At 49.8% G+C, this 15,481-nt stretch overlaps 1 protein-coding gene across 1 annotated transcript; it reads left to right on the top strand.

The window, feature by feature from the left end:
* Nucleotides 1–10,994: 10,994 nt before the first annotated feature.
* On the top strand, nt 10,995–14,351 carry LOC148008794 (uncharacterized). The gene has a single exon (XM_087674016.1). It carries the CDS (start codon nt 10,995–10,997, stop codon nt 14,349–14,351), a length of 3,357 nt encoding a protein of 1,118 aa, XP_087530142.1.
* Nucleotides 14,352–15,481: the final 1,130 nt, after the last annotated feature.

Raw genomic sequence — 15,481 nt, 5'->3', positions numbered from 1 at the left:
GTGTTGGGGAGCCTGGGCTGAGGCGTGTTGAGAAAGCTTCAAAGAGCACCGTGCCCAAGTCAGGAATTGATGCTGTAGAGTTCATTTATAAAAAAAAAGAAGCCTTCTTGAAGATTTTTATGATCTAGAGTATGACCTGCAAGGTTTGGTGGAAAAGCTAGGGCGTGAAAGGGGAAACGGGGCAAATGCCCCCTCCCAAATTCGTTTTGAGCTCGAAAAGAAGATGCGGTTAATTGAAGGGAGGCAGGATGAGGTGAAGAGAAGGTTGAAGGGTGTAAATGAGGATATTGAGGTGTGGAGAGAGAAGACGATGAGGAAGGGAGAATGGGAGGTATTGGAAGTGGAAAGCGAGCTGAAAAGAAAAATTGCTTTGGATTATGATGCGTCTATTGCTACAGGGGGGATGCCGGGAATGAAGAAAAATGTGGAGATAATGAAGGGGGGTAGGAGTGATGATAGGGAAGAGAAAGGGGTGGAGAAGAAGAAAAATGATGCCGAATTGAAAAGGTCTAAGCGTGTTGATGTGCCGCTGCGGCGGTCCGTGCCTTTAGAGTTTGGAGAGCCGAGTTCGAGCTCTGAAGTGGAAGAGGAGGATGATGATGGGAGTGAGGATGGAGAAAAAGAGAGTGAGGAAAGAATGCGGGCGATGAAAGCGCAACTTGCAAACTTAATGAAAATAATGAAAAAGGGGATGAAGCAGAGTGGTGCGGCGTGGGATGCCAAGGCTAAGGGAGTGAAGAGGAGTGGGGAGAATGAGAAGGAGAAGGATGGAGTGCGGGTTAAGGCAGTGCCGCCGGCCCCTTGTTTGGAAAGGAAGAGTGCTGATAAGAAGGGTGGAATGAAGAAGCAGAGTGCCGAGTGCAGGATGAGAGGTGATGTAGCGGAGAAGGAGTTGAAAAAGAAAACTGTGTTGGAGGATGCAGATAGGAAGAAATATGTTGTGGATGGGGTGATGATTGAGGAGGTGGACGAAGCCAAAGAGGCTGAGTCAAAATCATGTGTTTCTAGTGTGCTGCGGGCTGATGCCCCTTATGTTTTGGAAAAGATAGAAAGGAGGACAAAGGGAGAGAAGAAGGAAGGCTCGTCCGGCCCAGCGAGCATAAAGGAATTGGGACCATGTGTTTTTTCTCGTGAACCTACAAAGTTAAGAAAGGATGAGGGGTTGAAGGCTGGTGGTGATGTTGAGCTGAAGGAGGAAGAAAAGAAGAGGGAAATGAAGAGGATGATGAGAAAGGAAGTATTACATGTCGAAAAGATGCCGAAGTGTGCCGAGTTGAGCAAAAATGAGAGGTTGAAGAGAGTTGAAGCTGAGTTGAGATGTGTTGGAGTGGGAGAGAAGAAGGAAGGCTCGTCCGGCCCAGCGAGCATAAATGAACTGGGACCATGTGGTTTTTCTCGTGACCCTGTGAAGCAGAAAAAGAATGTTGATGCTAAACTTAGAGTTGGTGGTGAGCTGAAGCGTGGGGAAGGAGAGGTGAGGATGGAACGATTGAAGGAGAAGGAAGGGTTGTGCGTAGAAAGGGAGCAGAAATGTGTTGAGCGGAGGCGTGTTGGAGGGGAAGAAGGGAAGGAAGGCTCGTCTAGCCCAGCGAGCATAAATGAATTGGTGCCCTGTATTTTACCATGTACAAATGTTAAGATGAGGAGTAGTAAGGAGTCGAGGTGTGTTGAGGTAGGAGGTAAGGAAGTTTTGGGGTGTGGTATTGGAAAGGAGATGAAGCGTGATGTTGTGAGGTGTGTAGGAGTAGGAGAGAAGAAGGAAGACTCGTCTAGCCCAGCGAGTATAAATGAACTGGTGCCTTGTATGCTACCTAGTGCGGATATAAAGATGAAGAAAGAGGATATGTTGAAGGGTGTTGGAGTAGGGGAGGAGAAGGAAGACTCGTTTGGCCCAGCGAGTATAAATGAACTGGAGCCTTGTGTCGCACTATTTTTGAGTTGTGTTGAAAAAGGGGAGGAGAAGGAAGACTCGTCTAGCCCAGCGAGTATAAATGAACTGGCGCCCGGTATTCTGTTGAACATGGATGAAGGGACGAAGTGTAGGAGTAAAGTAGATAAGCAGGATGCGGAAGTGTGTATAGGAGTAGGAAAGGGTGAGGCGGACTCGTCCGGGCCAGCGAGTATAAAAGAACTGGTACCTCGTGTTTTGTTTGATAAGGATGCAAAGATGAAGGGTGGTGTTGTGATGAAGAGGAGCATTGGTGAGATGAAGGAAGACTCGTCTGACCCAGCGAGTATAAACGAATTGGTGTCTTGTGCCTTTACGGATGTTGATACGATGAAGAAGAGTTGTGCAGAAGTGAAGAGGAGGGTTGAGGAGATGAAAGAAGACTCGTCTAGCCCAGCGAGTATAAATGAACTGGTGCCTAGTGTTTCCGGTGATGCGGGTATGAGGAAGGACGTTGTGGATGGGGAAGACTCCTTGCGCCGGGAGAATAAACGAACGGGCAACCCTTGTGAAGAACTCGTTAGCCGCGAGTATAAAAGAATGGCCATGTATGTTGAGGTGTGTGATGAGGAGCTCGTGAGCCGCGAGGGTAAACGAATGGCCGGGTGTGTCGAGGTGGATGAGGAGGAGCTCGTTAGCCGCGAGGGTAAAAGAACGGCCTTGTGTGTGGAGGAAGGCTCCTTGCGCCGGGAGGGTAAACGAATGGCTGCACGTTGGGTGAAGAAGGAGAGGAAAAGGAGAGGTGGAGAAGAGAGGAGTAGTGTGGACAAGGAGAGGAAGCGTGTTGGAGCGGAAGGAAGTGGAGTGAAGGAGAGGAAAAGAAGGAAAATTTGGAAACCTGTGAACTACTCGCTCGTTGGTGGGGCAAAGGAGGAGACCCTTGTGTCAAATCCAATGCCCCCTAAGTTAACTTGTGCACCAATGGCTGATTCCGAGGGTGCAAAGCCCTCATCCAGCAAGCGGGGAGCAAAGGCCAATTCCGAGGGTAACAGACCCTCACGCGGCACCGAGATTGGGAGTGCTGGGGAACTCCGAGTGCGGTCCAGCCTTGTCGAGTGGGCTTTCAGGAGGCGAACCCAAGTGGTTGAGTCAGGGAACGACATCGAACCCGCGCTCAACATGAAGGTGAGTTTCAGGGAGGCGCATGAGTCAAGGAAACCCACGTGCGCAATCAAGTCCATTCAGGTCTCTGGGCCAAAGGGATGCGACCGTCTTGGCGAAGTCAAAGTGGCCGAAAGACCGCGAGATGGAACCAAGGGGGAAGCGTGGAGGCTTCACACTCCAATGAGTTCCAGGCAGATCCGGCTCACCAGGGAGCAAGAAACGAAGGAGAGGGCGAGGCGTGAAGACTTGGCTCTCGTTCGCGCTGACAAGACAGATCCGGGCATGCACAGGCCCTTTTCTAGAGCAAAGCGAGGTGTGGTGCCCCCGCACCGAAAGTTGCTTGAGAAAATGGAAATCTCCTTGTCTAATCAGGCCATGCAGGGCCAGTTCAATGCGACTACGGCAGGGGACATAGCCCTCCTACAAGCCATGAATAGGCTGCAAGCTCTCATGTACTTCATCGCAATTGATGTGGCCAGCAGGGGCCTGAATTCTCAAGGAGGCATGGCATGTACGGATGGATCTAGAGCCTGCTTTCTTTTCTTGCACATAAAACAGACGGATCTGGGCAACAGAGGCCCGAAGGTAATTGCGGCGAGGGAAATGGCCCTCACTCTCCAGGCGCGGCGGTTTGATGCAACCCATCAAGTCGTCACGAGCTGGCCAGGTGCTCCACCTACCCAGTCCAACCAGGGTCATTGCTCTCGTCTCATCCTTCTACCGGGGCGCGCGTCAACGAAGGCGGGGGCATTTGATGCGGGAGACTTGGATCTCACGCGGCGAGCTAATCGGCATGCAGCCTCTAGGCATGTTGTACGGTTTGCTCCTGTCACACGTGCTCCTCGTGCACCTCAGTCCAACGGAGGACTTCCCCGGATCTACTTCGAGCTTAAAGCAACCAATTTTAAGGTGTATGCTGCAATGTGGGGGACGATTCCAGACAACCTTTGCGCTCCCCTTGCAATGCAGTCCAAAAGAAGACTTCCCCGAAGCTACTTCAAGCCTCAAGATTATTCCAAGGGATGGGCCACAATGCGGGGAAGAATTCTAGACGCGGGAGAGATGGATCTCGCGCGGAGGGCCAAACGGCATGTTGCTTCCCAACAGGTCGGGTGGTCTTCTTCGAAAAGAGCTTCAAGACAGATCCCACGACAAGCTAGAGAGCATGCGACATCGAAGATTCGGACGATGAGGGTCCAGCTCTTTTCAAGGGGAGGTGCGTTCAAGGCAAAACGCACCTCTTACACTCTCTTCATCGGCACTGAATTTCAAGATGTGGCCAAGGAGGGCTCTCTACTGCAGGGTGTCGTTGCCTGGACCCTTGCTTTTCGGGCTTGGCATTCAGAGTGAAAGCTGCGTGTTAAGCTCGTAGTCCACAGGCAGTTCGGCGCACTCAAGCTGCCTGACCCAAGTTGGAGCATGGAGCACAACGTGTCTTCGACTGGGTTACCCTCCATTCTGTGCTTGTAAATTTGGTCAGCAGGTGGATGGGTTGATGTGCCCAATAAAGTCTCTTTCACGATTTTGCCTAAGTCCCATTCTACTCCACAGTTGTAAATTGAGTCAGTGGGTGGAATGCAACAAGTATGAAAAGTCCATGTTTCACAGTTGTAAATAGAGTCAGTGAGCATGGCACCTAGCGGGTAGACACTGACCGCCTTGATAGGGAGGCGTGTTAAGACCCCCGACGATAGATATGAGTCTAAGTCTAATCACCATTTTCAACAGGCCAGTAAGTTGTGCCTCCCTCACTCGATGTGGTCATCGAGTTTTTTCAAGGGGAGGTGTGTATGAGGGAGTACTCCTTGTAGCTCCCTCACCCACGGTTTGGGCGTCGTGTTTGATGCGCGTTGATAGCTCCACCCACCCACCGTGACATAGTCCCTTGCTGAGCCCCGGTGATCATGTAAATGCTTTCCATCTATGAATATGACGTGAGGCCCTCAAGATGGGCCCTTGGGAAAATCATGAGCCGTGTTATGTGCCGTGTCGCGTTCCGTGTCGCGTTCCGTGACGCGTCGGGGTGCCCCGTGACGTGCTGAGGGGCCGAAATGGCAAACTTGTGGAATGGGTCTAGTGCTTCCCCGGGGCCTAGACGGGGTCCCCAGGGGGTCCCGAGCGGGTCTCTGAGAGTCGGATCACCACAACACCTATAGGGGAGGTACCCTACTCGAGGCTTGGCTCTCCTTGGGCGCGTCGCGGCATGGGGCCGTAGTGCGTGTCGCTTGGGTATGGTTAAGTGGCTCGGGGCTTCCCCCAGGAATAGGTGAGTGGGGATGGTGAGTGCAAACAGTGAGAGTGAGGGGGATGGGTAGTCTTTTCATGGGGAGAGAGGTGAGTGGGGTGTTGGCCCAATATGAAGGGTTTCATGCATGAGCCCTTGCGTAAGCACCAAGAACGTTCAAGTGCCTTGAGGATAAAGCTCCTTGCCCGTTGGGGGGAGATAACATGGTGGACTGTGGAACCGTGTCGCGTTACCGTGCCGTGTCGCGCTGAGGCGCCGTGGTGAGTTGAGAAACCGTGCCGTGTCATGTTGGGGAACCATGTCGTGTTGTGGTGATATGTCATGTTATGGTGCCTTGTTGAGGCCAAGGGGGCGTGATATGCCGCGTTATGGTGTGTTATGGTGCCGAGGCATGTTTTGGCAGTTTTTGGAGTTTTGTTACACTTGGTATCAGAGCGGGACCCCGTGACGCATCGGAGACGTCTAGAGGCGGGGAGGGGCAAAAATATGCAAAAATAGGCAAAAATTCAAAATTTTTCAGAAAAATTTCGAAAAAATCATAAAAAATTCAAAAAAATTCAAAAATTCATAAAAATTTCAAAAAATGGGAAAACACAAGAAAAGTGGGAAAAGAGTGAAAAATGACCAAAACGGGATGGAAAAAGCGCAAATCGAAGCCGAAAAGCTAAGGATTGAAAATTTGTATGCTTCAAAAAACAAGGTGTTGGCTCAATGGTTCGATTGCGAAGATGAACGGAGGATTTGGTGGGCTACAAAAGTGGATTGGGTGAAAAAAGGATACAATTTTTCTAAAGAAGAAGAGCGTGACTTGGAAAACAGATTGGCCAGGGTGAAAGACAAACAGAGTGACATCAAGACTCTACTTCGAGCGTTAAATGAAAAGATCAGTGAATGGGTTGAAGAACATAGGAGCAATACAAGAATTGATTTGCTACTGATAGAGCGGGAGTTGAGAATGGAAATCATAGAAGAGTACGGGGAGGGGGTAGGTGGAGACAAGATGCCTGATGAAAAAGGAAAAACTGCGAAACCCCAAGTAATTCAAGCGAAGCCATGTAGTCAAAAGACAAATCTTAGTGGTGACGTATCAGATAAGAAGTGTAAAGCTAGAAAACCTCAAGTAACTCAAGAAAGGCCAGATGCTCAAAAGAAGAATTCTAGTAACAAGAGTGAGGTAAGGGATGACGACGAAAGCGATAGAGATGCTGAGGCTAGAAGTCAGTTGGCCAATGCTAAAAAGTTATTATCTAGTGGAACACTGGGTACAAAAGAGTGCAATGCTTTACAACAAGTGATGTACCTATTGGAGAACAAGCTGGCGGAGCGCAAAGGTCAATATGAGAAGGGTGCCAGGTTGCCAGAGGCCATGAGTGACTCAGAAGATGAAGATTCAGAGACCGGGGAACCGGATACATATGAAGAGCCATGGTTAGAGGAGAGAATAGATTGGGATGCCGAATTGAAAATCCGCGAACAGATGATAGAAGAAGCCAATCAAAGAGAAAGAGAAAGGGCCATGTTACATGAAGATCTAGGCCAGTTTGAGGATGCGATGATGGAAGGGGGATGTGAAGGGAGTCACTGTGGTGAAAGAGAAGAGTGGGTGGCAAATGCGCCATACCATAGTCATTGTGACGAACCTGAAGGAGATTACATGTATGAAGAGCCTTTTGAAGATCAGTATGCTAGATACGAAGATTATATGTGGGAAGATAGAGGAAAACAGTTGGAGGGCTATGAGGAACAAGGGTTCGATCCAGAATATGAAGCCAATGATACACAAGGAAAGACGACCTGGGAAGAGGAAAGAGACTATCAAGATGATTACGACAACTTTTCAGAACCAGGGTATGAAGCGGATGCGGACGAGTGGCAGGGTGAAAACGAGGAGGCCTACGGGCCATATCATGAAGAGGATGACCACCTGTTTTATTCAGAGCAACCAATATGGGCAAAGGAGTCCAGTTTCATGTTTGATGGAGTGCTAGTGGAGGAGTGCGCGGAAGAGAAGACGACCTGCGGGTCAATTCCATTACCGGAAGGGGTAGTTCTTGAGGAGTGCGCATGGAAGGGCGAGGCAAAGGAAGCCGAGCCCCAAGCAGATGATACTTCGGAACAAGCGGCGGAGGGATCGGATGGAGAGATTGAGGATGTTGGCGGGGATGAAGGGGATGACTCCTGCACCTGGAGGGAGTATAAAGAAATCAGGGCAGACTACTCAGAGACTCCTGGACCTAGGGGGAGTATAAATAATCCAGGACAGGATGGGCTGGGAGCCCGGGAGTTAGAGGGAATGGAGGTGAGGGAAGAACTCGTGAGCCGCGAGTCTAAACGAACGGCCAAACAGGATGAAGAACTCGTGAGCCGCGAGGATAAAGAAACGGCCGTGTGCGAGATGGAGGTGAGGGAAGAACTCGTGAGCCGCGAGTCTAAACGAACGGCCAAACAGGATGAAGAACTCGTGAGCCACGAGTCTAAACGAACGGCCAAACAGGATGAAGAACTCGTGAGCCGCGAGGATAAAGAAACGGCCGTGTGCGAGATGGAGGTGAGGGAAGAACTCGTGAGCCGCGAGTCTAAACGAACGGCCAAACAGGATGAAGAACTCGTGAGCCGCGAGGATAAAGAAACGGCCGTGTACGAGATGGAGGTGAAGGAAGAACTCGTGAGCCGCGAGTCTAAACGAACGGCCAAACAGGATGAAGAACTCGTGAGCCGCGAGGATAAAGAAACGGCCGTGGGTGAAGAAAGGGTTGATGGAGAAGGCATAATACTCGTGAGCCGCGAGGATAAAGAAACGGCCGTGTGTGGAGTGGAGAGCGGAGGAGAAGGCATAATACTCGTGAGCCGCGAGGATAAAGAAACGGCCGGATGTGGAGTAGAGAAGGGAGAAGGCATGGTACTCGTGAGCCGCGAGGATAAACTAACGGCCGTGTCTAGGGAAAAGGATGAGGAAGAAGGCAGAATACTCGTGAGCCGCGAGGATAAAGAAACGGCCGTGTGTAGGGAAAAAGATGAGGAAGAAGGCAGAATACTCGTGAGCCGCGAGGATAAAGAAACGGCCGGCTGTGGAGAAAAGGGTGGAGGAAGAGGCATCGTACTCGTGAGCCGCGAGGATAAAGAAACGGCCGGATGTGGAGTGGAAAGTGAAGGAGAAAGCGGAAGACTCGTGAGCCGCGAGAATAAACGAATGGCCGAGTGTGGGGAAGGACAGGAGGGAGAAGAGGAAAAAGGTGCAAAGGATCGGACAGGGAAAAAACTTATAGATACTTCAAGAACCAAGGCAAAGGGTGAGACAACAGAGTCGATCCCGGAGCCCCAACAAACCAAGTCAGCTAGCAGGGGAAGGCATGCAAACCTCAGCAATGAATTGCAGGTGTTCTCTTGCGAAACTGATGTGGTCAGAGATGGTGCTCAAGTGGCTGATTACGAGGGAAACAAGCCCTCATGCAGCAAAGAAGACAGGGGTACTGGGGTGCCCCTTATTACTTGCACGTTCAAGCCCATTCCGGTCTCGGGGCCAAAGGGTTGCAACCTGCTGGGTGACATCATCGTGGTCGGTTGGCTTCATGATCGAGCCGAGCAAGTTGCGTGGAGGCTTCACCCTCCAGAGGATCAAAGTCAGATTCGGCTCAATAAGGAGCCTAACTCATCTGCCGAGGCCAAGTGTGAAGGTTTGGTCTCAACGTGTGCCTATAAGGTTTATCTCGGCAAGAGAAGGCCAACGCTCTCAGCCAAAGAAATGGACTTGGCTGTGAGGGCAAGGCGGTATGCGGCAACCCCGTGTGTCGACTTGTGCAAGCTATCCTGTTCTTACTTGCAAAATCAGGCCATTCAGGGCAATTTCGAGGTGGACACAGCGAGAGAGATGGCCCTCGCGTTGCAAGCTAGACGGTTTGATGGCTTTCATCAAACCCATCTAACTTACAAGCAGGTGATCCAGCTCAATTCGGCCAAGTGGGGCCTCTTAGTGCAAGCCGGCGCAGTATGGCAACCTTGTAGCAATGGCCTCTGCATTTACTTGCGCATCATAGAGATAGATCGGGCCAGAGAGGGCCAACACAAAAGGCTTCGGCAGATGTGTGCGCTCAAGTCGAATGTGGCCAAGCAGGGCTCAAAACGAAGACGGATAAAACACGCGGGGATAATGGACCTCGCCAGGAGAGCGCGCCGACACTCAGCACCACAGGTAAAATCTAAGCGCTTTGCAGGTAAACTCCCGAAGATCCGTGCCAGACAGGGCACTTCAAGAAGGAAAAGAAAGACCAGGGACGGCGCGGCAAAATGGGATCGGGCGTTCCGCGCAAGGCGGCACGCGGTTTATGCAAAGAAACGATCTACTGCTGAAGGAGCCGCGAAGTCCAACATCCCATACACACCACGAAGAACTAAGGCGCGGGGTGGTGGACTGCTGCATGCGGGAACAATGGATAGAGCAAGAAGAGCAAAGAGGTACGTGGCCTTACAGCGCATCTCCACGACATCCTCAAACAAGGCATCATCGACTGATCCGGCTACGAAGAGCCCGACAAAAGAAAGTGCTTGCGACGTCAACACCACACTTTAGCATTGGGAAGATCCAACCAGGTGGAGGCGTCTCAGGGCGGCTTGTAAGTATACTTGAGAGCATAACTATGTAGGGGCATTCGTATATTTACCTTCACTTTTTTTTGAAACTAGGAAAGAGGGTTGGGTTTATTCTTGTAAATAACAAACTCTTAGTACCTACTTAACTCGAAGTGGGCTTCGAGTTCTTTGTAGGGGGGGTGTGTATAGGGGAGGTACCCTACTCGAGGCTTGGCTCTCCTTGGGCGCGTCGCGGCATGGGGCCGTAGTGCGTGTCGCTTGGGTATGGTTAAGTGGCTCGGGGCTTCCCCCAGGAATAGGTGAGTGGGGATGGTGAGTGCAAACAGTGAGAGTGAGGGGGATGGGTAGTCTTTTCATGGGGAGAGAGGTGAGTGGGGTGTTGGCCCAATATGAAGGGTTTCATGCATGAGCCCTTGCGTAAGCACCAAGAACGTTCAAGTGCCTTGAGGATAAAGCTCCTTGCCCGTTGGGGGGAGATAACATGGTGGACTGTGGAACCGTGTCGCGTTACCGTGCCGTGTCGCGCTGAGGCGCTGTGGTGAGTTGAGAAACCGTGCCGTGTCATGTTGGGGAACCATGTCGTGTTGTGGTGATATGTCATGTTATGGTGCCTTGTTGAGGCCAAGGGGGCGTGATATGCCGCGTTATGGTGTGTTATGGTGCCGAGGCATGTTTTGGCGGTTTTTGGAGTTTTGTTACAACACCTATAGGGGAGGTACCTTACTCGAGGCTTGGCTCTCCTTGGTGGCGACTCGGCGCGGGGCTGATTCTCGTCACGCTTGGGTATGGTTAAGTGGCTCGGGGCTTCCTCCAGGAAAATATAGGTGGGAAGGTGAGTGACTTGAGTGAAAAAGTGAGGGGGGGGATTAGTTTCTTCTTGGGTTGAGAGGTGAGGGGGTTATAGGAAGGGCCCGGGGTTTCCTCCCTTGGCTCTTGCGTAAGCACCAAAAACGTCCGTTTTACCTTCAAAAAGGCTCCTTGCACGTTTGGGGGAGTTGGAAAGACTTGTCTTTTGGCCCGACTTTGAGTTGAGAGCTTGATCTATCATAACACTTGGTATCAGAGCATACCTCACGAGAAGCAAATTTCATCACGCGTGAGGGCGGCAAAATGCCGAGGGTCCGGGACCGAGATAAAGAAAGAGGAAAAGAAGCAGAAGGTGCGTCAAGACCGTTTGAAGAGGATGAGGAAAGGGAACCACCGAATTTGGATGAACCTACGGAATATGAAGATGATGAGGGAAGCATGGCGGGTGTAGGAGTAAGCAACATGGATTTTCAAGCTGCTTTTGTGCAGATGACCCAATTGTTGATGAATATGAATCGGGATCAACAAAGAAGGAGCAAAGGGAAGAAAAAAGAACCAAAATATGAAACTGAAGATTCTGATGCAGAATATGGCAGGTACAAACCAGCGCCTCTGGAGAAGTATAAAGGAGAAAGGGATTCTTTAGTTCTTGAGAGATGGCTGAATCTCATGCAACAATACATGAATATTCTGAAAGTGCCCACAAAGAAACGGGGGGAAGTAGCATCTCAGCATCTGGGTGATCAGGCTTATGATTGGTGGTTGGCAAAAGAGAAAGATAGAATAGAACAAGGAAAAACACGAGTGATGGGTTGGGAAGAGATGCGCATGGAGCTTAGAAATTATTTTATCCCCAAGAATGAGAAATTTAAAGTGAGAGATGAGTGGCGAGCTCTAAAACAACAAACGGGGAAGATGAGGGAGTACATAGCAAAATACAGAGCATTCATGCTTCAACTACAAGATATGGACGCGGTGAGTAAATTACATGGATTTTTGTATGGATTGCAAGATTGGGCCCGTAGAGAGATAGAGAAGCAAGAACCGGAAGATATCAAAGAAGCTTTTGAGATGACAGAGAGGTTGGCAGATATGGAATTTAGGAGGTCTCTGGGAGGAGGAAGAGGAGCATCGTTTAATACGACAAACCAAACGCAAGCTACATGGAGAACACCGCCGGTGGGGCGAGGTGGAGAAGTGAATCGAGGTGGAGAGACGAATCGGGGTGCGGAGAGTGTAGCTTCATCACCATCAGTGTACATGCCCCCTAACATGCAGTACCCAAGACTGGGGGGCACGGCGCCACAGTGGAATAGCGAAAGGAGTGGGTATAGTCAAGGTAGAGGCTTTTCAAATTGGAATACAGGACCGCGAGGATGTTTTACCTGTGGAGGATCTCATTTTGCTAGAGAGTGTCCGCAAACACAAGGAACGAGCAGAACACGAGTGGCGGCAGCTAGTGCATCGGACCAAGAATATAGAAGTGAAGCAAATCAGGGAGTCAGAATCACAGAAGTGGAAGAGGATGAGTCAAAGGGGTCAGGAGGAGAGGCAGAGCGCCTCAAAGTGGGAGTACTTCAAGTGCGAGCGAGTTTATTGGCAGCAAAATTACCAGCAGTTCAACACTTGTATGTGGATGGAATAGTAAACGCGCACAAGCAGAGATTGATGATAGACACGGGAGCTACTCACAATTTTATGACGCCGCAGCTGGCAAAGAAAATCGGGGTAGAGAAGTGGTCAAAATTGGAGACTTGCACAGTGAGTTTTGGACAAGGTAAAGAGTCAAATGTACGCATTGCTTATGGAGTGTTTATTCAGCTAGGAGATTGGAAAGCGAAGATGGATTTTGTGATCGTACCAATGGATGAGTTTGAGGCAATTTTGGGGTTGACATGGTATGATAAATATGTTTTGGCTATGTTTGGAAAGGGAACAAACCAGATTGTGCTAGATATGAATGGATCTACAGTGACGATAAACTATTATAGGCCGAAACCGCAGGTGAGCCCAAAGCGAGGAGAGGTGGCAAGTGAAGAAAAAGGGAAGATGGCTCAGGTGGAGGTAAAAGCAACAAAGGGGGAGAGTAGCGGGAGCAAGCAGAATGATAAGACCAAACCAGTGGAGATAAATAAAGAAAAAGGTAAGCAGCCACAATGGTGCAGTGCCAAACAAGTAGAGAAGGAGTTGAAGAGGGGAAGCTCAGTACACTTATGCATTATGCGAGCGATGGATCTAGCTGAAGAGGAAGAAAAAGAGCCGATGATAGGAGATAGCAGGGTGAGGGAAGTGTTAGAAGAGTTCAAGGACGTCATGCCAAAGAAGTTACCACCGGGATTACCCCCGAAGCGTTCAGTTGATCATAGGATAGAATTGGTGCCGGGGGCTACTCCGCCGGCGCGCCCACCCTACCGAATGACGAATGAAGAATTGGCAGAGTTGAAGAGGCAACTTAATGAATTATTAGAAGCAGGTTTTATTAGAAGGAGCCGTTCACCTTACGGGGCACCAGTTTTGTTTGTCAGGAAAAAGGATGGAACAATGAGATTATGTGTGGATTACCGGGCACTTAACAAAATCACAATCCGTAATAGGTATCCTATGCCCTTAGTAGATGATTTGTTGGATAGACTGGCTGGAGCCAAATACTTCACAAAAATTGATTTACGCTCAGGGTATCATCAGATAAGAATAGCAGATGGAGACATTGAGAAAATAGCTTTCCGTACTCGCTATGGCAGTTTTGAGTGGCTCGTGTTGGGATTCGGCATGACCAATGCACCGCCAACATTTTGCACATTGGTAGATAACTCGTTCGGTGATTTTTTGGATGTATTTCTCGTAGTATACATTGATGATCTCTTGATTTTCAGCAAGACCTTTGAAGAGCATAAGGAGCATATAAGAAAGGTACTGGAGAGACTCCGGGAACATAAGCTGTTTGCCAAACCAGAGAAGTGTGAATTTGCGGTGAAAGAGGTGGAGTTTCTAGGCTTCATCGTAAAGGAAGGAAAAGTAGCCGTGGATCCCAAAAAGGTGGAGGCAGTACAGAACTGGCAGCCGCCGACTACACCGCGGCAAGTCAGAGAGTTCTTGGGCTTTACAGTTTTCTGCCGTAAGTTTATAAAAGGGTATAGTGGAATCACGTGGCCATTGGCGGCACTGACGGGGAGCAACACAAAGTTCTCATGGGGAGAAAGAGAGCAAGAGGCTTTTGAAACACTCAAGAGGGCTATGAGCTCAGCGCCAGCGCTTAAGATGCCGGATTTTACCAAACCGTTTGAAATTCATACGGATGCTTCGGATTATGCCTTAGGAGGAGTGCTGATTCAGGATGGTCATCCGATATACTATGAGTCCAAAAAGTTTTCCCCTACTGAACGAAGATGGTCTACTCATGAGAAAGAAATGCTGGCAGTGATTCATTGTTTGCGGAAGTGGCGACACTATGTTCAGGATAAACACACCAGAGTGCATACTGACAATATCTCTTTGAAGTATTTTCAGACGCAGCCAAAGCTGTCACCCAAACAAGCCAGGTGGCAGGATTTTTTGGCTGACTTTGATGTGGAGATCCTGCACAAACCGGGCTCGGCTAACAAAATGGCGGACGCATTGAGCCGCAAGGCTGAGCTGCAAGTCATGACATTCTCAACATGAAGTGATTTTTTGGCTGCTGTAAAGCAGTCTACTCAAACTGACAACGAGATGCAGAAGCTGATTGAAGATCTGCTTGAGGGAAGAACAGCATGGGGGATGTATGAATTGAAGGAGGGATTGCTATACATGCGTGAGAAACTCTATATCCCAGATGACCTGGAGCTCAAAAAGACTATTCTTAAAGAGGCGCATGATTGTAAGCTGGCAGGGCACACAGGACAGACTAGGACTCTAGAAAGAATACAAAGACATCTGTTCTGGCCTAAGATGCGGGAGGAGGTTATAGAATATGTTAGAACTTGCCCGACCTGCCAGCTAGTGAAGGCACAACGACTGAGACCGGCTGGTCTGCTACAACCCATGCCAGTACCGTCGCGCCCGTGGGATGTGATCAGTATGGACTTCATTCTGGAGTTGCCAAAGTCCCATGGGCACAATGCTATCTTCGTTGTAGTGGATTATTTTTCAAAACAAGCACACTTTGTGCCCACCACTATTCCACTCACAGCGGCGACGGTGGCACAACTCTTCTTCAGTCGGGTCTTCAAATACCACGGGTTGCCTTTGGCCATAGTCTCTGACCGGGATGTTCGGTTCATGAGCAATATGTGGAAGGAGTTGTTCAAATTGTTAGACACTCAGCTTAGGTTCTCCTCCTCATATCACCCGCAGACCGATGGGCAGACGGAGCGGGTGAATCAGGGTATTGAAGATTATATCCGCGCCTATGTTCGCGCTGATCAAAAGGATTGGGCCCTGTACCTGGATGTGCTGGAGTATCACTACAACTCCTCTCTTCATAGCGCGACAGGTTTCACTCCGTTTGAGCTCGCAACTGGCAAGGAAGTCATCACACCCTTGGCGCTGGCAACGGAGCAAGTTCCACGCGTGGAAGACCCGGACGCGGAAGAGTTCTTAAACAGGTGGAGGGATAGGCTGAAGGCGGCCCAGGAAAGCTTAAAGGGAAGCAAGGTCATCATGGCAAGACGTTTCAATACGAAACGGCGTCAACTTGAGTTCTTCCCGGGCGATCTAGTGCTGGTGAGCTCACAAAACATGGCTCTACCCAAAAACCTCACACCGAAGTTCAATCACATATATTACGGGCCGTATAAGGTGGTGGAGCAACT

The sequence above is a fragment of the Lygodium microphyllum genome, unplaced genomic scaffold (assembly GCF_053477565.2).
Source record: "Lygodium microphyllum isolate KBCC unplaced genomic scaffold, Lygodium_microphyllum_v1.1.10 scaffold_68, whole genome shotgun sequence".
Classification (NCBI taxonomy): domain Eukaryota; kingdom Viridiplantae; phylum Streptophyta; class Polypodiopsida; order Schizaeales; family Lygodiaceae; genus Lygodium; species Lygodium microphyllum.
The sequence above is the reverse complement of the archived record's forward strand: the minus strand, read 5'-3'. Positions and strand labels throughout refer to the sequence as shown.

Excerpts from the sequence above, each read along its gene's own strand:
- LOC148008794 (XM_087674016.1), top strand. The coding sequence starts at position 10,995 with ATGCCGAGGGTCCGGGACCGAGATAAAGAAAGAGGAAAAGAAGCAGAA.